We start from the raw sequence: 22,962 nt of genomic DNA, 5'->3' as shown, positions 1-22,962 counted from the left end.
TCTTCCATCCTGGCATCTTGTCTCCTTGTACTGCACCTGCACTCGCCGGCCAAAACGGCAGGCACAAGCACAGTAGCAGGAAGGACCCCGGGGAAATTTGAGATTTCTGTACTCTCTACTACCAAAGAGACCATTGAAAAGATACCGAAGGGCTGCGGTTTGTGGTTCCCAGGCAGCGATAATAGTGACCTCATGCAAGATTAAAAAAAAGTTTAAAAAAGTAAAATAAGTTAAAGCTTTAGCTTCCCTCACAGAATGGATCCGTTAGGGGAGCTGAGAATACTCACCCTCGTCCTTCTTGATGTCCCACGTTGTTCTGGTCAGGACCTGACGCTGGCGTATGTACGAGCGCCAGACATCATACATCACATGTAGGGATGTATGATGGGAGGCTCTAAAAACTCCCTGCTCTCCGCTAGTATGAGTAGCCAAGTGCAGGGATCCATCACTAGCAACTGCTGTATATGGTTTCGGTCACATGATCGCTGTTATCCAATGGATAATGGTGATTATGTAAAGTAAAAAAAAAGTTTCATCTCCCCTCACGGAGACTACGTACCAAAGGCCCCCGGATTTATCTGCGGACCCTTCCCCAGCTCCGGTGCATGCGCCCGTCGACAAAATGGTGGACGCAAGTGCAGAAGCTGGGGAGGGTCCGGGAAATTTAAAATCTCCTTGCTCCTGGCTACTAAAAAGTACTCCAATGGGTATGTTTCTGAATGCAGGACAAACAGGGGTATCAATTTTGAGGTGCAAGTCCTCATTTTCATGTGCACTATAGAAAAAAAAACTGTCTTAAAACGGCATATTTGCAAAAATATGACTTTTTTTTCTCCTCTAAATTGCATTAACTCCTGAAAAAAAACTGTCAGGTCAAAATACTCATAGCATGCCTCACTGAATACATTAAGATGTGTACTTTTTAAAATAGGGACAATTGTGGGGGTATCTATCATTCTGACACCTATCAGCCTTTGCACTCTTGGCTTGGTGTAGGAAAACAAAATGTTGCTCAAAATCTTATTAATATTAAATTTTTACGTCTTCTAAATGGTTAAAAAAATGTAAATTTTTTCCAATGTGCTTCCAAAATAAAGTTAATAGATAGAAATATACATATTTCTTATCAAAAATTTGTACAGTATGTTTGCACATATTTGAGATAATGTGAATTTTCTCAATTTTGGCATTTTTAATAAATATGCACAAATGCCATCATTTTTATTCACCATCTAAATGCAGTACAATATGTGGCAAAAAAAAACTATCGGAATCATTTGGATATCCAAAACCTTTACAGAGTTATTCTATGTTGAAGTCAGATTTCCAAAATTTAGCTTGGTCATTAAGGCGTAAACAGGCTTCTTCACTAAGGGGTTATTGACTAATATGGGTCTGCATGCTGTGTCTTGGACACATAGACAGGACACGGACATGTATTACGCCCATATGAATAAGCTCTTAGCCTTCAACTAAATGCCATTCAGTCCCCATCTGATTTCTCACAAAGTCTTAACAGGGCAGTGCTGGACAGAATGAGGAGGAAAATTATAACGCCAGCTGGTTGTATACAAGTGGCATGAGTGCAAGTAGTGAGATTATTGGATTCTTGGATTGAACAGAAGAAACAACTTTTTTTGAGGACTGAGGAGGGTTATAGATGAGCAAACATCTCTATGTTCACTGTGTGCACAATTCTATGTTATTAAACCATGAAATATGTGTTTAATAGTTTAATATGTTATAAGTGACCGGCTTTGAAATTTCATACAATATACTAATTCAAATGTCTCACCTTGTAGCCTCAACTTTGCCATTCTCTGAAATATAGAAAGGTTTATCCAAGTTGTACTCATCAAAAACACCCCATCTGAGATGAGCCCACTCATGAACAAACACTCGACCTGAAAGTAAACAAATAATTTCAAAATCTTTTATTTTTTATTTTAGAAAAAAGATAAATCAGTACAAATATATTTATAGTAGCTAATTTTTAAAGATTTTTTTAAGCCTTTCGAAGTGCATAATTTTAACACTAGCCTACATCTTTCACAATGTGGTATATGTCAAACATATTCTTGATGTCCATTTACCTGACAAAGGCAAAAAGAGTGTATTTTTAGCCTATGCTTGGCTGTGTAAGAAAGTTCGGATCACTCGCCTATTGGTTGCTGACCCATTAGTCCAGAAATGGGCACCACCTGCAGAAATGGCTTTGGAGACTTACGTTTCTTTAAACCTGGCACCTACCAGTTTTATTGCACACCACACAGCATGGCATATACAGCATATTAATGTCCATTATGCAGAGTTCAGCACCCGCAGGGTCACTATCCCCACCCCAGGTGTCTAGAGGGTGTCTTCTTCTATCCGACTGGCATGATGGTTCCCGAAAACTGGACCACACCAGACCTCAGGCTCAAAGTCCTGATGGCTGCTCCTACAGCCTTTCTGGCTAGCAGCCAGTATTCCCCTTGAGTGTGGTGGGAACTGATCATTTTATCTCACTTCCTGCCACACCCACAGGTGTTAACCCTTCTCTCTCTAATACTAGAAGGTTTGTCTGCCACTCCCTACAGACCCTTCTGTGTACTACATTTCTATAGCTGGTTAACTCCAGTATGACTTTTCAATAACTGTATCAGAGAGCACAGCTGACTACATTTTTATATTCGGGGGCAAACCACAAAAACATATACAGTATCTGGGTTTAAACAAATAGGTGTGATTTTGTCCAGTTATATGGCCATTATAATCATGGCAGCATTATGGGACAAAATGAAACCATTTATTTCAATTGTTTCATTTTCACTAGTGCTATGCTTGCCTATAAATAGTATGGGCGAGAAAAGATAGGACTTGCCCATCTTTCTCGCACGTAGTTAATGCGTGTGAAAAAGAGAGGGCAAGACTTGTTTTCCCGCTTTTTTTTAAACCCGAAGTCTGAAAGGTAAAAAAAAAAGATTTTTATTTACCTCGTTCATGCGCAACTACACTCCATACCAGCAAGTGTAGTTTCGCATATACCCATGTAAAGAAGCTCTCTTCCTGTATATGTTTTGCTCTTACAGTTTTTTCCTTTCGCCATCAGTTCAAACTCAGGGCAGTTTACCTACGTGCAGGAAACATAGGGCAGGTTCTATCTTTTCTCGGACGCAAAAGTCACAACTGAGAAACGAGGTGGTGAAAACGAAACCCCGGAAATCCCATTAAGATCAGTGGTTTCGTTATACAGCTGTGATTAATGACAGTATAAGGGGATAAAACCACGCTCATCTAAATCCGCCCTCAAACATACATACTTAAAGGGGTGGTCTCGCGAAAGCAAGTGGGGTTAAGCACTTCTGTATGGCCATATTATTGCACTTTGTAATATACATCGTGCATTAAATATGAGCCATACAGAAGTTATTCACTTACTTTCCCTGCGCTGGCGTCCCCGTCTCCATGGCTCCGTCTAACTTCAGCGTCTAATGGCCCGATTAGACGCGCTTGCGCAGATGGGTCTTTTCCCTTCGGCTCGGCAGCAGCGGCGTTCTGGCTCTGCCCCCTTCTACGCGTCATCGCGTAGCTCCGCCCCATGACGTGTGCTGATTCCAGCCTCCTGATTGGCTGGAATCGGCACATGTAACGCAGGCGGAGCTACACGATGACGCGTAGAAGGGGGTGGAGCCAGAACACCGCTGCTGCCGAACCGAGCCGAAGGCAGAAGACCCTTCTGTGCAAGCGCGTCTAACCGGGCGATTAGACGCTGAAGTTAGACAGAGCCATGGAGACGGGGACGCCAGCGCAGGGAAGGTAAGTGAATAACTTCTGTATGGCTCATATTTAATGCACGATGTATATTACAAAGTGCATTAATATGGCCATACAGAAGTGCTTAACCCCACTTGCTTTCGCGAGACAACCCCTTTAAGTTAAATACTTTTTAGCAACATTTCTCCAATTCCTTTACTGATTTGTGCAAGTCACTTAACCCTTTAAAGGGAACCTGTCTCCACCAATGAGCACTATAAATTGCTTTGCCCATAGACCAGGCGTCGAGGAGTCCGGGGATGTATTTTTTATACTCACTGGACTCAAACTCCTCGTTCCTGTTCTGTCACCTGCTAAAGTCGGCGCCAGCAAACTCATCTCAGTGTGTATGTGCAGACAGCCTGCAGAGATGAGTTTGTGGATGCATGCTTGACACACACACTGTCCTCTATAAAAAATGCGCACAGCCCGGAGAAAGACGTCCGCTGGCACCGATTTAAGCACGTGCAAAAAATGGTGACGAGGAGCTGGGGGAGTATAACAACTGCATCCTGGGAGTTGGCCTATGAGCACCATAGCTTAGTTTATGGTGCTCATAGGTGGTGACAGGCTCCCTGTTAAGTAAGGCTGTCATTTGATTTTACAAGTGTAAACTATATGTGTTATAGGATGTGCCAGAGGTGAATGATGACAAATATATATTTTTTCATCAGATGCTCCAATGCAGAAATATCCTTCTTGCTGCGCCTTATGCGGAATGCAAATGATTAGCAAACCTGTGCAATGGGCAAATCATCTCCTGCAGGACTGAGGTCCTTTCCATCTTCTTCAGTCTTTAACATGCCCCTCCAATACACTGTGCATTTCAAGATCCTCTGCACCTGCACCGCACCAGGAGACTCTCTGCAGGGACTCTCTGGTGGGCATCCACATTATAAAGGATGTCATGCACGATTAGCGTGTCCTGTAATGCACTACGGCAGGGGTGTCAACTTCATTTTCAGCAAGGGCCACATCAGGATTACGGTGACCTTCAAAGGACCGATTGTAAGACAGTATAGTAAGGGCTCGTTCACACAAGCGTATTTGCGTACATTATATGCAGTGAATAGAAGACATTGATTTCAATGCGTTCATTCACATGAATGTATATTTTTACACAGCATGAGCTATTATGTTACTACGCACCCCAGTAGGCCATTGAAGTGAATGGGCCGTGCCAATACGTGGTGAATGCGCAGGAAATCTATGTATTCACTGCATATTTGTGCACCATTTCAGTGGGCCCATCTGCGTTCTTTTTTGCATGCTCAAATATGCAGGCATGTGCAATTTTCGATTGCGCAAATATGCAGCGTATTTATGCGGACGAAATACAATTACGCCTGTGTGAACGAGCCCTAATAGTGACCCTCATAGTGGCCCCAGTAAAAATAGTGACCCTGATAGTGGCCCCAGTAAAAATAACAACCCCCACAGTGGCCCAATTAGTAATATTAATCCCCTCAGTAGTAATACCCCCATAGCAACATTAACCCCCCTCAGTAATAAGATTAACCCCCCCCTGAGTAATAATAATAAGCCCCCCTCAGTAGTAATAATAACCCCCTCCCCTGGTAGCAATAATAAGCAGCACCCCCCTCGGTAGTAATACTAAGCAGCCCCTCCTCGGTAGTAATAATAAGCAGCCCCTCTCGGTAGTAATAATAAGCAGTTCCCCCTCGGTGGTAATAAGCAGCCCCCCCTTGGTAGTAATAATAAGCCCCGACTCGGTAGTAATTATTAAGCCCCCCTTGGTAGTAATAATTAAGCCCCCCCCCAGTAGTAATAATTAAGCCCCCCCTCAGTAATAATAAGCCCTCCTCCTCAGTAATAATAATAAGCCCCCCAGTAATAATAAGCCCCCTCAGTAATAATAATAAGACCCCCTCGGTAATAATAATAACCCCCCCTCGGTAATAAGCCCTCCCTCGGTAATAATAGTTCCCCCCTATCCCATATACTTACCTCCTCCTTGCTGTCAGCGCCGCTCCCCCTCTGCTAGCGCTGAGCCTGGGTGCACACTGACATCAGTGTGTAGCCCGGAACGCTTCCTCCCTGAGTCCTCTCCTGCGGAACTGAAGAGCAGGGGACTCAGGGGAGGAGGATCCCGGCTGCACACTGACGTCAGTGTGCGCTGGAAACAGCCCTAGCAGCATGATTACCAGCGGGGAGCTACGGCACCCCAGCTGGTAATCGCTGCAGTGGTGAGCGGCGTTGGCACGCTGCGGGCCACAAAACACGGGGCAGCGGGCCAGATTTGGCCTGCGGGCCTTGTGTTTCATACATGTGCATTACGGGACCTGGCACGTGTGCGTAACATAATTTATGATGTCGACAGTCACCAGGGAGACACTAAACATGTGCTGAATACCCACACAGAAGTTATGTTCTCAGCATGACCCCTTTAAAGGGGTTGCCCAACTTATTGCATTTTTGTGTAAACAAGCTCCACATGTGCAAAAATAACAAATGAGCCCAGTGGTAATGCAGTAGCAAAAGTGGCCTGTAGAGGGACTCTGAGTGCAGTTACTGTGTAGTTTAGTTAACCTCAACCTGAAAGAAAGGGTTAACACCTGCTGGGTGTGGCAGGAAGCAACATAAAAGTCTGTTCCTGTCACACTCGCGGTGTAAGTTACAATTCAGTAGAGCTGGAAGGGCTGAAAGCCAGATGTCCAGTGTGGACCAGTTAGAGGTGGTGAAGGAGCTGCATCAGGAACTTGAAGAATGATCTGTGTGGACCACTTTGGGCCAATCGCCCTCCAGATACCCCGGGAGGGGTTAGTGACGTTCTGGGTTTATGTAGAGATATGCAGGGCAGCAATGTGTTGGTGACAATAGAGAACATTCACCCACCCTGTGGGTTGTGAACCCTAGAATTATGGACTGTGTTTATGGTATGCTGAGATACATTTGCTGTGTTGTACAAATAAATGCTGACAGGCGCCAGTTCTAATGAGATCCATGTCTCCCGAGCGTTATCTACATGTGTGGTGCGCCATTTCCGATCCAGAGGCGATAGAACCCAACTTGCCACATCCTGTACTCACCTCTCCCGCCTTTCTGCTGTGTCCAGCACTACATCTTCCCTATGATGTGTTGTTTACAGGCTGCAGCAGCTTGTAGACGGGACATCCCAGCTGACACAGCCAATGACAAACTATAATTATAACAAGGGGACATCCACTATGTCTTTACTGTAAGAGCTGCAAAGTTGTCATAGTAAAAGGGGTTGTACTAAGATTTACAGCAAACCAGTCTAACCGTGATCAGATAATAATTAGAGATGAGCGAACGTACTCGTCCGAGCTTGATGCTCGGGCGAATATTAGCGTGTTCGGGATGCTCGTTACTCGTAACGAGCACCACGCGGTGTTCTGGTTACTTTCAGTTTCCTCTCTGAGACGTTAGCGCGCTTTTCTGGCCAATTGAAAGACAGGGAAGGCATTACAACTTCCCCCTGTGACGTTCAAGCCCTATACCACCCCCCTGCTGTGAGTGGCTGGGGCGATCAGATGTCACCCGAGTATAAAAGTCGGCCCCTCCCGCGGCTCGCCACACATGCCTTGTGAGTTAGCTCAGGGACAGTGCTGTTCTATTGGAGTTGCTGTAGGGAGAGTGTTTGTAGTGAGTGTAGGCTTCAAGAACCCCAACGGTCCTTCTTAGGGCCACATCTACGTGTGTGCAGGCTGCTGTTAGCAGTGGAGAAAATTTTTTTTTTTCTCAAAATCGGCAGTGCAGAGCATTGCACCCGGCATTAGGGACAGAAGTGGTGCTTAGGCAGGGAGAGTGTTAGGAGTGAGTGTAGCCTTCAAGAACCTCAACGGTCCTTTCTAGGGCCACATTTAACCGTCTGCAGTACTGTGCTGGCTGCTGTTAGCTGTGTTCCTTTTTTTTTTTTTCTCAAAATCGGCGGTGCAGAGCATTGCACCCTGCATTGATACTACAGGCACAGAATTGTGTAGGCAGGGCCACAACACAGTTATTAGTAATTGAATAGGCACAGTGGGCCTTTCCTTTTAAACAAAAGGGAAAAAAGTATATTTGCCCTGCCTCTGTCAGTCTTAAGGGCTCTGTGTACGTGTGTGCTGCGTGGAGAACGTAAAAAAATCAGACGCAACCAGTTACGGTTGAGTGCAGCCTTGCGCCAATTTCTTTCCTGCCTGGGAAATACCTGCTCTGCCACAGTTAATAACTCTGCAACAGTAAAGTTCTGTGACACTTTTGCAGGGCCGCAACACTGTTATATTAGTCATTGAATAGGCACAGTGGACCTTTCCTTTTAAAAAAAAGGGAAAAAATTATATTTGCCCTGCCTCTGACAGCCGTCAGGGCTCTGGGTACGTGTGTGCTGCGTGGAGAATGTAAAAAAATCAGACGCAACCAGCTACGGTTGAGTGCAGCCTTGCGCCAATTTCTTTCCTGCCTGGGAAATACCTGCTCTGCCACAGTTAATAACTCTGCAACAGTAAAGTTCTGTGACACTTTTGCAGGGCCGCAACACTGTTATATTAGTCATTGAATAGGCACAGTGGGCCTTTCCTTTTAAACAAAAGGGAAAAAATTATATTTGCCCTGCCTCTGACAGCCGTCAGGGCTCTGGGTACATGTGTGCTGCGTGGAGAACGTAAAAAAATCAGACGCAACCAGCTACGGTTGAGTGCAGCCTTGCGCCAATTTCTTTCCTGCCTGGGAAATACCTGCTCTGCCACAGTTAATAACTCTGCAACAGTAAAGTTCTGTGACACTTTTGCAGGGCCGCAACACAGTTATTAAACTTATTATTCTTTCACTAGAGGCAGTGGGCCTTTCCTTTTAAACAAAAGGGAAAAAATTATATTTGGCCTGCAGGCTTGCGCCAATTTATTTCCTGCCTGTGAAATCAAATCACTGGTAATACAGCATGCTGAGGGGTAGGGGTAGGCCTAGAGGACGTGGACGCGGCCGAGGACGCGGAGGGCCAAGTGAGGGTGTGGGCACAGGCCGAGCTCCTGATCCAGGTGTGTCGCAGCCGACTGCTGCGCGATTAGGAGAGAGGCACGTTTCTGGCGTCCCCACATTCATCGCCCAATTAATGGGTCCACGCGGGAGACCTTTATTAGAAAATGAGCAGTGTGAGCAGGTCCTGTCCTGGATGGCAGAAAGTGCTTCGAGCAACCTATCGTCCAGCCACAGTTCTGCGCCGTCCACTGCTGCAAATCCGAATCCTCTGTCTGCTGCTCCTCCTTCCTCCCAGCCTCCTCACTCCACTACAATGACACATGCTCAGGAGCGGGAAGACTCCCAGGAACTGTTCTCGGGCCCCTGCTCAGATTGGGCAGCAGTGGTTCCTCTCCCACCAGAGGAGTTTATCGTCACTGATGCCCAACCATTCGAAAGTTCCCGGGGTCCGGGGGATGAGGCTGAGGACTTCCGCCAACTGTCTCAAGAACTTTCTGTGGGTGAAGAGGACGATGACGATGAGAAACAGTTGTCTTGCAGTGAGGTAGTAGTAAGGGCAGTAAGTCCGAGGGAGGAGCGCACAGAGGATTCGGAGGAAGAGCAGCAGGACGATGAGGTGACTGACCCCACCTGGTGTGCAACGCCTACACAGGACAGGTCTTCAGAGGGGGAGGCACGGGCAGCAGCAGGGCAGGTTGCAAGAGGCAGTGCGGTGGCCAGGGGTAGAGGCAGGGCCAGACCGAATAATCCACCAACTGCTTCCCAAAGCGCACCCTCGCGCCATGCCACCCTGCAGAGCCCGAGGTGCTCTAAGGTCTGGCAGTTTTTCACAGAGACGCCTGACGACCGACGAACAGTGGTGTGCAACCTTTGTTGCGCCAAGATCAGCCGGGGAGCCACCACCAACAGCCTCACCACCACCAGCATGCGCGGACATATGATGGCCAAGCACCCCACAAGGTGGGACGAAGGCCGTTCGCCGCCTCCGGTTTGCACCGCTGCCTCTCCCCCTGTGCCCAAACCTGCCACTGAGATCCAACCCCCCTCTCAGGACACAGGCACTACTGTCTCCTGGCCTGCACCCACACCCTCACCTCCGCTGTCCTCGGCCCCATCCACCAATGTCTCGCACCGCACAGTCCAGCCGTCGCTAGCGCAAGTGTTGGAGCGCAAGCGCAAGTACGCCGCCACGCACCCGCACGCTCAATCGTTAACCGTCCACATAGCCAAATTTATCAGCCTTGAGATGCTGCCGTATAGGGTTGTGGAAACGGAGGCTTTCAAAGCTATGATGGCGGCGGCGGCCCCGCGCTACTCAGTTCCCAGTCACCACTACTTTTCCCGATGTGCCGTCCCAGCCCTGCACGACCACGTCTCCCGCAACATTGTACGCGCCCTCACCAACGCGGTTAGTGGCAAGGTCCACTTAACTACGGACACGTGGACAAGCACAGGCGGGCAGGGCCACTACATCTCCCTGACGGCACATTGGGTGAATTTAGTGGAGGCTGGGACAGAGTCAGAGCCTGTGACCGCTCACGTCCTACCCACCCCCAGAATTGCGGGCCCCAGCTCGGTGGTGGTATGTTCGGCGGTGTATGCTTCCTCCACTAAAGCACCCTCCTCCTCCTCCTCAACCTCTGTCTCGAGGTTGGACCGACCGTTGGCTTGCGCCGCTGAGCCTCCAACCGGGCATGGTCGTGTGTGACAACGGCCGTAACCTGGTGGCGGCTCTGCAGCTCGGCAGCCTCACGCATGTGCCATGCCTGGCCCACGTCTTTAATTTGGTGGTTCAGCGCTTTCTGAAAAGCTACCCACGCTTGTCTGACCTGCTCGTAAAGGTGCGCCGGCTCTGCGCACATTTCCGCAAGTCCCACACGGACGCTGCCTCCCTGCGCACCCTGCAACATCGCTTTAATCTGCCAGTGCACCGACTGCTGTGCGACGTGCCCACACGGTGGAACTCTACGCTCCACATGTTGGCCAGGCTCTATGAGCAGCGTAGAGCTATAGTGGAATACCAACTCCAACATGGGCGGCGCAGTGGGAGTCAGCCTCCTCAATTCTTTTCAGAAGAGTGGGCCTGGTTGGCAGACATCTGCAAGGTCCTTGGAAACTTTGAGCAGTCGACCCAGGTGGTGAGCGGCGATGCTGCAATCATTAGCGTCACCATTCCTCTGCTTTGCATCTTGAGAAGTTCCCTGCAAAGCATAAAGGCAGATGCTTTGCGCTCGGAAACAGAGGCGGGGGAAGACAGTATGTCGCTGGATAGTCAGAGCACCCTCCTGTCTACATCTCAGCGCGTTCAGGAGGAGGAGGAGGAGGATGAGGAGGAGGAGGGGGAAGAGACAGCTTGGCCCACTGCTGACGGTACCCATGCTGCTTGCCTGTCATCCTTTCAGCGTGTATGGCCTGAGGAGGAGGAGGCGGAGGAGGAGGAGGAGGAGGAGGAGGAGGAGGAGGATCCTGAAAGTGATCTTCCTAGTGAAGACAGCCATGTGTTGCGTACAGGTACCCTGGCACACATGGCTGACTTCATGTTAGGATGCCTTTCTCGTGACCCTCGCGTTACACGCATTCTGGCCACTACGGATTACTGGGTGTACACACTGCTCGACCCACGCTATAAGGAGAACCTTGCCACTCTGATTCCCTAAGAGGAAAGGGGTTCGAGAGTGTTGCTATACCACAGGACCCTGGCGGACAAGCTGATGGTAAAATTCCAATCCGACAGCGCTAGTGGCAGAAGGCGCAGTTCCGAGGGACAGGTAGCAGGGGAGGTGCGCAGATCGAGCAGCATGTACAGCCCAGGCAGTGCAACAGTCTTTAAGGGCCTGGACAGCTATATGGCTTCCCAGCAAGACTGTGTCACCGCTCCCCAGTCAAGGCTGAGTCGGCGGGAGCACTGTAAAAGGATGGTGAGGGAGTACGTAGCCGATCGCACGACCATCCTCCGTGACGCCTCTGCCACCTACAACTACTGGGTGTCGAAGCTGGACACGTGGCCTGAACTAGCGCTGTATGCCCTGGAGGTGCTTGCTTGTCCTGCGGCTAGCGTCTTGACGGAGAGGGTGTTTAGTGCGGCTGGGGGAATCATCACAGATAAGCGTACCCGCCTGTCAACCGACTGTGCCGACAGGCTAACACTCATCAAGATGAACAAAGCTTGGATTTCCCCAGACTTCTCTTCTCCACCAGCGGACAGCAGCGATACGTAAGCAATACGTAGGCTGCACCCGCGGATGGAAGCTACGTTCTCTCTCACCATCCAAAACGCGGACATTTCTGCTTCATCAATCTGTGTCTAATATTCCTCCTCCTCCTCCTGCTCCTCCTCCTGAAACCTCACGTAATCACGCTGAACGGGCAATTTTTCTTAGAGCCACAAGGCTCACTCATCTAATTTTTCTAAACAATTTTTATATGTTTCAATGCTCTTAAAAGCGTTGAAACTTTAACTTGAACCAATTTTTCATTAAACTGGGCTGCCTCCAGGCCTAGTTACCACTTAAGCCACATTAACCAAAGCGATTAATGGGTTTCACCTGCCCTCTTGGTTGGGCATGGCCAATTTTTTGGATGTACATTAGTACTGTTGATACAGCAATTTTTGTGGGCCCTCGCCTACAGTGTAATCGAATAAATTTTTAGCCCACCTGCATTACAGCTGACGTGACGTTACATCAGCTGTGTTGGGCACTGCAATGGGATATTTTTATGTACCGCCGGTGGGTTGCAGGGAGCCACCCATGCTGTAGGTGCACACGGAGTTTAACCTACATGTGTCCACTTGTAAAGAACCCCAGTCAGACTGGGGCATGCAGTGTGGGCCGAAGCCCACCTGCATTAAGCACGACATTACTACCTCAGCTGTGTTGGGCAATGCAATGGGATATTTCTATGTACCGCCGGTGGCTTCCTGGCACCCACCCATGCTGTGGGTCCACAGGGAATTATAAATGCATCTGTTACCACTTGTAAAGAACCCCAGTCTGACTGGGGCATGCAGTGTGGGCCGAAGCCCACCTGCATTAAGCACGACATTACTACCTCAGCTGTGTTGGGCACTGCAATGGGATATTTTTATGTACCGCCGGTGGGTTCCAGGGAGCCACCCATGCTGTCGGTCGACAGGGACTTCACAATAGGGAGTTGTACCTGCCTGTGTCTATGAATTAAAAAGCCCGGTCTGACTGGGGCATGTAGAGACACCTTGACAGAATGAATAGTGTGTGGCACAAAGGTTCCCCATTGCTATGCCCACGTGTGCAGCTCCTGATGGCGGTGGCACAGGATTCTATTTCTCATTGCTTCTGTACAGCATTGTGGGCTATCGCCCCGCCCCTTTTAAAGAGGGTCGCTGCCCAGCCATGCCAACCTCTGCAGTGTGTGCCTGCGGTTCCTCCTCATGGCAGACGCACTTCTAAATAGACATGAGGGAGGTGTGGCATTAGGGCAGCTGAAGGCTGCGCAGGGACACTTTGGTGTGCGCTGTGGGGGGGAGGGGGGGCGGTTGGGCAGCATGTAACCCAGGAGAAGTGGCAGTGGAGTGTCATGCAGGCAGTGATTGTGCTTTGTTGGAGGTAGTGTGGTGCTTAGCTAAGGTATGCATTGCTAATGAGGGCTTTTCAGAAGTAAAAGTTTTTGGGATAGGGGGGGCCCACTCTTGCCGCTATTGTGGCTTAATAGTGGGACCTGTGAACTTGAGATGCAGCCCAACATGTTGCCCCTCGCCTGCCCTATCCGTTGCTGTGTCGTTCCCATCACTTTCTTGAATTGCCCAGATTTTCACACAAGGAAACCTTAGCGAGCATTGGCGAAATACAAAAATGCTCGGGTCGCCCATTGACTTCAATGGGGTTCGTTACTCGAAACGAACCCTCGAGCATCGCGATAATTTCGTCCCGAGTACCGAGCACCCAAGCATTTTGGTGCTCGCTCATCTCTAATAATAATCACTGGACTCTCTTCACTATAAAAAGGGGATGTCCTGATTTTTTGATTTGAAGATTTTTTTTGTGCTGATTATTTTGTGATTTTTAGAAAACTTTATTGATTCTTGTTTTCAAAATAAAACAAAATACATTTCCTCTTATCACAGTAAATATTTGTTCATTTGCACACTAGGCCAGCATAACATTTTAGGCATCAGAACTTCACACTCAATAATATTAGAAGAACAAGATATTGTATAATACAACTACCAACAAAAAAGAAAGAACAAAAAGCTTCTCCTTTTACCTCGGGGTCCATAGGTTTGGATGACACTGTCATCAGTTACAAATTTTTGGGTAAGGTGAATGAATTGTCCTGGATCCCCACACTGTCCATACTGTTGAGTATAAGGTTCATCTCCATACTTCAGGTTCGGACTGTCGATGATAATATCTGCCTATCATTATAAACACAGGAATACATTATCATTATGGTAGCAATCGTGATTGCAAACCATTAACCCTTTCACAAAATCTGACGTTTATTAGCATAGGATATATATGGGGTTAGTATGGAAGGGGCTTGGGAGCCGAACACACTTCAAATGCAGCAGGTGCCGGCTATCTATTACAGTTGATAACCAGCCAAAGTGGTCATCAAAGATAACTCAGATCCTAACTGTTGACTTTTTAAATGCTATAGTGAACGCTGACTGTGGCAATTAAATGGATGACAGAAGAAGAGGATCTCTCTTTCCCCCCAAACTGCCTTTTTGCAATTAGATCGCAAGGTGCTGTCATGGACCTCAGCCTATTAAGCCGTGTTTGCAGCAGGGCTTAATGAGATGCTGACAAACATTTAATATATTGCTATTAGAGATGAGCGAGCACCAAAATGCTCGGGTGCTCGTTACTCGGGACGAAATTTTCGCAATGCTCGAGGGTTCGTTTCGAGTAACGAACCCCATTGAAGTCAATGGGCGACCAGAGCATTTTTGTATATCGCCGATGCTCGCTAAGGTTTTCATTTGTGAAAATCGGGGCAATTCAAGAAAGTGATGGGAACGACACAGCAACGGATAGGGCAGGCGAGGGGCTACATGTTGGGCTGCATCTCAAGTTCACAGGTCCCACTATTAAGCCACAATAGCGGCAAGAGTGCCCCCCCCCCCCGCACTGTCAGCGTAAAGATCGTTCTCCTCTGCCATAGCTGTAACAGCTGTGGCAGAGAAGAACAATGTTTGCCCATTGAATTCAATGGAGCCAGCAATACAGCAGGTTCCACTGAAAGCAATGGGCTGCCGGCGATCGCAGGATGAATTGTCGGGAAGGGGTTAAATATATAACCCCTTCCCTGCAATTCATCCAGAAATGTGTTACAATAAAAATATATACCGGCGTATAAGGCGACGGGGCGTATAAGACGACCCCCCAACTGTCACCTTATATGCCGGCAATACAGTGGAGCAAAGAATAAAAATCATTACTTACTTCTTCTGACGTTCTGCGGCGCTCCTGCAGGCTGTTGCTCCCTCCTGGTCCACGGCAGAGTATTGCTTTCTGGACGCAGGGCTTGAAATCCCCGCCTCCAGAAACACAGCCAATCACAGCCATTCAATGACATCATTGTCATTGGCTGTGATTGGCTGAAGGCACGTGTGTTTCTGGAGGCGGGGATTTAAAGCCCTTCGTAGAGAAATCAATGCTCTGCCGGGAACCAGGAGGGAGCAACAGCCTGCAGGAGCACCGCAGAACACCAGGAGGGAGTGACAGCCTGCAGGAGCGCCGCAGAACGTCAGAAGAAGTAAGTAATGATTTTTATTCTTTGCTCCACTGTATTGCCGGCGTATAAGGTGACAGTTGGGGGGTCGTCTTATACGCCCCGTCGCCTTATACGCCGGTATATATTTTTATTGTAACACATTTCTGGATAATTGCAGGGAAGGGGTTATATATTTAACCCCTTCCTGACAATTCATCCCCGCGCACGCCGGCAGCCCATTGCTTTCAGTGGAACCTGCTGTATTGCTGGCTCCATTGAATTCAATGGGCAAACATCGTTCTTCTCTGCCATAGCTGTTACAGCTGTGGCAGAGAAGAAGGATTTGTCTTCTATATGTTCTCAATGGGGTCGGCGCTGCTGCCGCCGGCCCCATTCAGCACATATAGAGAAGATTTATGGCCTTAAGAAGGACCGTTGGGGTTCTTGAAACCTAAAATACTCCTAACACTCTCCCTATAGCAACTCCAACACGATAGCACTTTCCCTGAACTAATGTCAGAATGCATCCGTAGTGAGCCGCGGGAGGGGCAGATTTCAATACTCGGGTGACACCTAATCTCGCCAGCCACTTACTGCAGGGGGGTGGTATAGGGCTTGAACGTTGCAGGGGGAAGTTGTAATGCCTTCCCTGTCTTTCTATTGGCCAGAAAAGCGCGCAAATTTCTCAGGGAAGAAAGTGAAAGTAACTCGAACATCACGTGGTACTCGTTACGAGTAACGAGCATCTCGAACACCCTAATACTCGAACGAGTATCAAGCTTGGACGAGTATGCTCGCTCATCTCTAATTGCTATACTTAAGTTTAAGTCCCATAGTCTTGTCTCCTTCTCCACATTGTGCCTCATAGCAACCCCATCACAGTTAGGAGAAGGAAGAGACCGAATGAAGTGTCAGTCACGCATGTGCAGTATCACTTCCTTTATTTTCAATGGCACTAATGGAGATAGCTGGTGCTGCACAGTGAGCCCACAATGATGAGAAGAGGGGGAAACAGGACCCCCGTTCTTGGGATCGTGGGGGTTCCAGCATTGAGACTCCCACTGATCAGACTATATGTCTATTCTGGTTTAACGCCTTTAAGTAATGGAAAAATAAAATTATATTACAGGCTGAAAACCACTGTTATCCCAGTATATGTATAAAAAAAATCAACACAATAAAAAAGAGCAGAACTGTTATTGCTGTGTATGTAAAAGTCCAATCTATTCAATTTTCATTATTTATCTTGAACAGTGAACACCATAATAAAGAACGCCAGAATTCTACTTTTTTAGTCACCCGATCTCCCTAAAAATATTGAAAGCGAAATGATCAAAAAATTGTATGTACTCCAAAATGGTACAAATAGAAACTAGAGCTTATCTCGAAACATACAAGCCCTATTTCAGCTCCATCAACGGAAATGTAAAAAAATTATGGATGTCAGAATATGATGTCAAATGCAATTTTTATTAACAATTTTTTTTTAAATTAGCATAACCTAAAAAGCTATATACATTTGGTATCACCATAATCATACTGACTCATAGAATTCAGGTACCATGTCATTATTACCACACCATGAATGTGGTAAAAACAGAAACCCTCCAAAATGGTGTAATTGTGTGTTTTTCTATTTCATCCCACTGAAGATGGCTGGTGTCTGCATGACAGGTAAAACCTCTTGAGAGACAGCCCTAGAAAATCCGCCACCATAGTAAACTATACAGCAGACCCAATGCCATTTAAAAAAAAGTTCTGTTTGCTAAGGGGCACCAGACGTTATTATGGAATTGAGCTTTATGAAGTCTCCTGACTGTGAAGAAGACTGTGTACTTCATCACTTCTAGAAACTGAATTAATCTATTGGCACATCTTTGACGAGTTACTCCCATTAATTACAGCCAAAGTACACACTCCCTTCTGTACTATCACTTGCTACTTGTATTTTCAACATTGACGTTCTTGGGATGTTTTTTTAAATTAAAAAATATCTGCAGCATTATAAAATATAACAAACACATTTTTTTCTCTTCAGCAGACATAATTCTATTTATTGAAAACAGTAGGAAACTAATGATTCATTCCATTTAAAGAGCTTGTGCCAAGATAAAGTTATCAACTATCCATCTTTTTTCAGGATCATAAAGGGTCCCAGCAGTCGGATACCCAAGGATCATAAAGTAATCCCCCAATGAACAGGGGATAACTTTATATCTTGGCACAATCCCTTTAAGTCATCCTGGCTTTTACTGTACCTTATCATATGTTTCTGTTTTCGGTCTTCCATAGTTATTTGCAGTCCAGGATTTGGGAAGCAAAATCTTCACACTTTTTATGTAGAGCCTTTTGCCTGTAGCATCAAATAGAAAACTTGTAGCTTCCTTCACCATTTCCTTTGGAAAACAAAAAATGTAAATAAAATGAAAGTTAATTGCCGCTATCCAAACTATCATGACAGAGAGCTTGATCAGACTAGAGTGGTTTTAGCGCAGTAGAGGTGCGTGAGGAGATCGCGGCTATACTGCACTAAAGATTGCGTGAATGGGTGATTTCCAGCTATTAAGTCCTGAGCTTGATTAGGTGTGAAATTTCTCATTCACGCGATCAGGAGGTGCATGTTGCGATCAGGAGGTGCATCCAGCTCCCAGAGTCTATGGAGACTCCCATGCATCATGCACCAAAGATGGGTCAGGTCCTGTCTTTTCACGCACCACGGACCTTAGATGCCGGCCTTGTAGCCACACGTGTCCTATCTTTGTTAGGTGCGAGTACTTTGCGCGTCTAATATTCCTTCTTGTGAACGCTTCTATAATAAACCATTGGTTCTATTAGACGCGATCTTTTCACATGCCTATAATGCGCTAAAACCACACTTGTCTGAACGAACCCTAAAGCAAAGACACCACTGAGCGCCATTTTTCATTTTATATTGCATTACCTACAACAATCCTAACGTGATTGTCGTCAGCAAGAGAAACCAAGTAATCTTGTAGATATAATGCCTTTCAATGGCTAACAAAAATACATGCTGTTATAGAAAGCTTTCAAATCTACTTAGGCATAATGGAATAGATCTGAAGATGCATAAACACAAGAAAAGGCACAGACATGGAGTGATTAATTTGCACTTTAAATAATACCAGAACAGGATGAGCAGAGGAGTAAATACTTAAATAGTCAACTGATAAGAGATGCAAAAGTTTTATGGTCCTTAAATTGGTGTTAGGGGGTCACCAGGCCTGTGTGTTATATCTGCTATAGATTTCTTATAAGAATCTTGCCTTCATTCTGAGTCATAGTCTTTATTATGGAGCTGCATACGGAATTCAGCAGGCTTCTGAGCTAAAATCTCCCAGCATTCTTTAATGATAGAAAGTCTGTACTGAACTTCTTTAAACTGCAGTCTTTATGTCAGGGACTGCAATGTAAGTTTTCTGATGTAGAGTAAACTAACTATACAACTAAATGTGTTGCAAGAAAAATCCACAAGAAAGCACACATTGTGCTGCTTTTTATTGTTTGCCTATTGACTTACAACTAATGTATACACAGTGTTTAAAAAACACAGGAAAAAACACCGCAAAAAGCAGTGTTTTTCTGAAAAATTAATTTAAGACTGGTATCTTAAATACAAGTCTTAATATGGTTTTCCTTGCCACAGCTCTTCACGTATTAGGCGCAGCTTGGCTTCTCAGTGTGCCTGCACAGAATCTACGCAGGTCCAAACTGACGTACAATTCAGTTTTTTTAAAAACACTACATGCATTTTCCCAAGTGTTTTTGAATAGCACTTTGCTTTAATTCACTTTTTTTTTTCTAGCTCTTTTTATAACCTGAAGAGAACTCTATACAACAATGGCATTAAAAATGTCAAACCTATACGTTGCTGCGATTGCAAAACAATAATAGTTACCCAAAAAATGCATGAGCAAAAAAATATACCACCACATGCTTTAATATTTCCCCATTGACTTCCAGCTAAAATATGGCTAAAATTCTATGTGTGAAGCCATATTTAACCCCTTAAGGACATGGCCTATTTTGGCGTTGAGGACCAAACGATTTTTAGTATTTTTCATCTCCATTTTTCAAAAGCCATAACTTTTTTATTTTTCCGTCGGCGTGGCCGTATAAGGGCTTGATTTTCTATGCGGCGAAATGTAGTTTTTATTGGTACCATTTTTGGGTACATAGACTATATTGTAAAACTTTTATTTTTTTTTTTATGATCGTAGGGAGAGAAAACGCATCAATTCTGCCATAGATTTTTTGAGTTTTTTTTAAAGCGGTAATTATGCAGCTTAAATGACACACTACATTTTTTTCTGCGGGACAGTATAATTACAACGATACCAAAATTCTTATTTCTTTTTTAGGTTTTTCCACTTTTAAGGCCTTAGTCACACGGGTGTTTTTTGCGCGATTTGCGGATCGCAAATCGCGTGACCGGGGCCAAGAAAATCGCCCGAAAAATCTGCTCCTAGCCGCGTTTCATTAGAAACGGGCTGGAGCTGTCCAGCGCATTGAATTCAATGGAGCCGGCAATACAGCCGACTCTATTGAAAGCAATGCGCTGCGGGCGAGCGCAGGATGAATTGTCGGGAAGGGCTTAAATATATAAGCCCTTCCCTGCAATTCATCCAGAAAAGTGTAAAAATAAAAAAAATCTATATACTCACCGTGTCCCGGCAGACGGAGTTCAGAGCGGCCGGCCTGCAGTGGGTGTGAAGGGGGTGTGAGTCAGACTTGCCTCTGATTGGCCTCTGACTAAGGCCTTAGACAATAAAAACCCTTTTTTGGAAATTATTATTTTTTCTAAAATCACTGCATTCAAAGTCCTATAGCTTTTTTTATTTTTCCATGGATGGAGCGTTCTGAGGGCTTATTTTTTGCGAGATGAGCTGTAGTTTTTATTGTTACCATTTTGGGGTACATATTTTTCTTATCACTTTTATTGCATTTTTTGGGAGGCAAAATGCTAAAAATTAGCATTTTGCCTCAGTTTTTTAGTGTTTTTTTTACGCTTTTTGCCGTGCTGAATAAAAAGCATGTTCAATTTATTGTACATGTTGTTACAGACGCGTTGATACCAAATATTTGGGATTTTTTTCTTTTTTTATGCTAATATGAGAAAAAGCATAAAAAAGGGTGTTTTAACATTTTTTTTACACTTTTATTTTTTGTACTTTATTTTGCGCTTCTTTCTACACCATCTGTGTCCCCCTGAGGGACTTAAACTGCAGCCCTAATGATCGCTACAATAAGGCATGGCAGGACTTCTCTCCTGCCATGCCTTATCGCTTATTATAGCGATCTTAGGCAATGGCAATACAGGACGCCGGTATTTGGCATCCTGTTGCCATAGCAACCAGCTGGCCTCTCGTGATGTCATTGCGAGAACCGGCTCAAGTCAAAGAGGGTGCGCGCTCCCTCTGTGAACCCTTTCCCTGCCGTGATGTACTTAGATCACGGCAGGAAAGGGGTTAACAGCGGGTGGGCGCATCTCCAATGCCCCCCGCAGTCGCAGCCAGAGGCCGGCTGCTAGTGACAGCCAGCTCCCACCAGATCTGCTATGATCTCGCGCTATCCCTATGATGTAAGGGTACGTCATTTTATGGGAAGTACCCCGCTCCCATGAAGTACCCTTACGTCATGGGGAGGGAAGGGGTTAAAGAACTATCTTGCAGCCAGCAAAAAAATTATTTTTTTGCGCAATGACTGCCATTACCTTTCTACTGCAAAGATAAAAAATGGGCAGCTTTTTAGGGTTCATAAACCTAGGCAAATAAGATCATGAGGTTCATCAAAAGGGGCATAGGGGGAAATTTATGCTTGCATGTACACCACAGTTGTGTCATTTTCAATCTTTTGCATAGATCATACTTGTTCAAAAATGAACAACTTGTCCCATCCACTTCACCACCTTTGTAGGAAGTGGATGGGACAAGCTGGAAAGGAGGGAGCAGCCCAAAGCCAAGAAACATGTAAATTATAGCTGGCATAGATTTATTGTGGTTCATGGTCATCTTGAAGATGTCTCAAATATGTGAAGAAAATTAAAATTAAATCTTGGTATTTGTATAGCGCCAACTTATTACGCAGCGCTTTCAGGTAATTATTACTTAATTACCCCCCACCAAGCTGGGTTCTCATTTTACCGACCTCGGAAGGATGGAAGGCTGAGTCAACCTTGATCTGGCTACCTGACTCACGTGGGGATCGAACTTGCAACCTTCAGGTCGTAGGCGAGAGCTTACACTCTGTGCCACACAAGGCTCACTGAAGAAGCTATTGCCTCTTCCTACATTTGTTGCACTTCAATGCAATGCAATCTTTATTAAGACTGGTGTAAAACAATGCCAGTCTAAGTAAATCTCCACCACAGTTCTATCACCTTACAAGTCAGTAGGCAGACTGCAAACTCAAAATTATGTACAGTTTTAGGCACCAAGACACAGGAAAGACGTAGCAGAGCTTGAGTGGCTACAAAGGTGCATAAACAGTAATAAATGAAAAATAAATTGTCTTCAGAGTCCAGAAAAACTAGCAAAATTAAGGTTATTTAGTTCAGTAAAAAGACAATTGAGGGGAGACCTAATGAATATAAATAAATAAGAGGTACCAATACAGAGATCTCTGTCATGATCTGTTTATACCAAGGACTGAATCTATAACAAGGAGGCATCCTATATGTCTAGAGGAAAGAAGATTTTTACACTGACATATAAAGGGGTTCTTTTCTGTAAGAGCAGTGAGACTGTGGAACTCTCTGCCTGAAGAAGTTGTCATGAATGCAAAGGAGTCCTGGATGCCTTTCTTTAGTGTAATAATATTACAAGTTACAGTTACTGTTCTTTTTGGAAATGGGTCATCATTATTCAAGGGATCCTTCGGATGTCCAGATTTGGAATCCGTTAGGAATTTTTCCGTATGATAAAGAAAATAGTTGTTTCTTCTATGGATAAAAGGCTTAACTAGATGGATGGATGTTTTTTTCCGCCTTACAAGCAATATTAATATACTACATCTTTATCATACACTATAGCTTAATATAATTCTAATTCTTACCTTAATTTTCTCAATGATCTTGAGATCTTCCTGGACATTAGGATTGACAGCGATAACTATATCATCATATCCTCCATTAGTGAGTTTTACCATGGAACTCTCACTTTTGGCAAAGATGTGAATAACTAAAACTAATGCAAAAATACTTTTTGGTGTCATGGCCAAGGATTACGCCAACTGTATCAGCATGCTACTGTATATGAATATAGTTTCCTCAAGTGCAACATTTATATACCCCAATACCTTGTAAAAATTGTGTTTGGACTTTGTTTAGCCTTAAAATGAATCTCTTTACAGCGCAGTAAATTGAGATTAGTCATCATTTGGCTTAAAGGAGAAAAGCTAAGGAAGTTTCTGTGTTTTCCCCTCATGTACATTACAGCAGGAAGTAATATTACAGCTTTTGAAGCAGTTCTTATTCTTTAGGTTGACTCAAAAGCTAGGAAACCCTCAAATATC

General features: G+C 45.4%; 1 protein-coding gene across 1 annotated transcript in view; it reads right to left on the bottom strand.

Moving 5' to 3' along the window:
• The window catches only part of LOC136620006 (calcium-activated chloride channel regulator 1-like), a 65,995-nt gene extending 43,333 nt beyond the window's left edge, over positions 1-22,662 (bottom strand). Inside the window, exons 1-4 of the mRNA XM_066594739.1 lie at positions 22,504-22,662; positions 17,691-17,828; positions 13,978-14,128; positions 1,796-1,904 (exon numbers count right to left, since the gene is read on the bottom strand). Of these exons, the coding sequence (XP_066450836.1) occupies positions 1,796-1,904; positions 13,978-14,128; positions 17,691-17,828; positions 22,504-22,662 (557 nt within the window). The remainder of the gene's footprint in view (positions 1-1,795; positions 1,905-13,977; positions 14,129-17,690; positions 17,829-22,503) is intronic.
• Between the last annotated feature and the right edge of the window lie 300 nt (positions 22,663-22,962).

Source organism: Eleutherodactylus coqui, chromosome 3, assembly GCF_035609145.1.
Source record: "Eleutherodactylus coqui strain aEleCoq1 chromosome 3, aEleCoq1.hap1, whole genome shotgun sequence".
Lineage (NCBI taxonomy): Eukaryota > Metazoa > Chordata > Amphibia > Anura > Eleutherodactylidae > Eleutherodactylus > Eleutherodactylus coqui.
The sequence above is the reverse complement of the archived record's forward strand: the minus strand, read 5'-3'. Positions and strand labels throughout refer to the sequence as shown.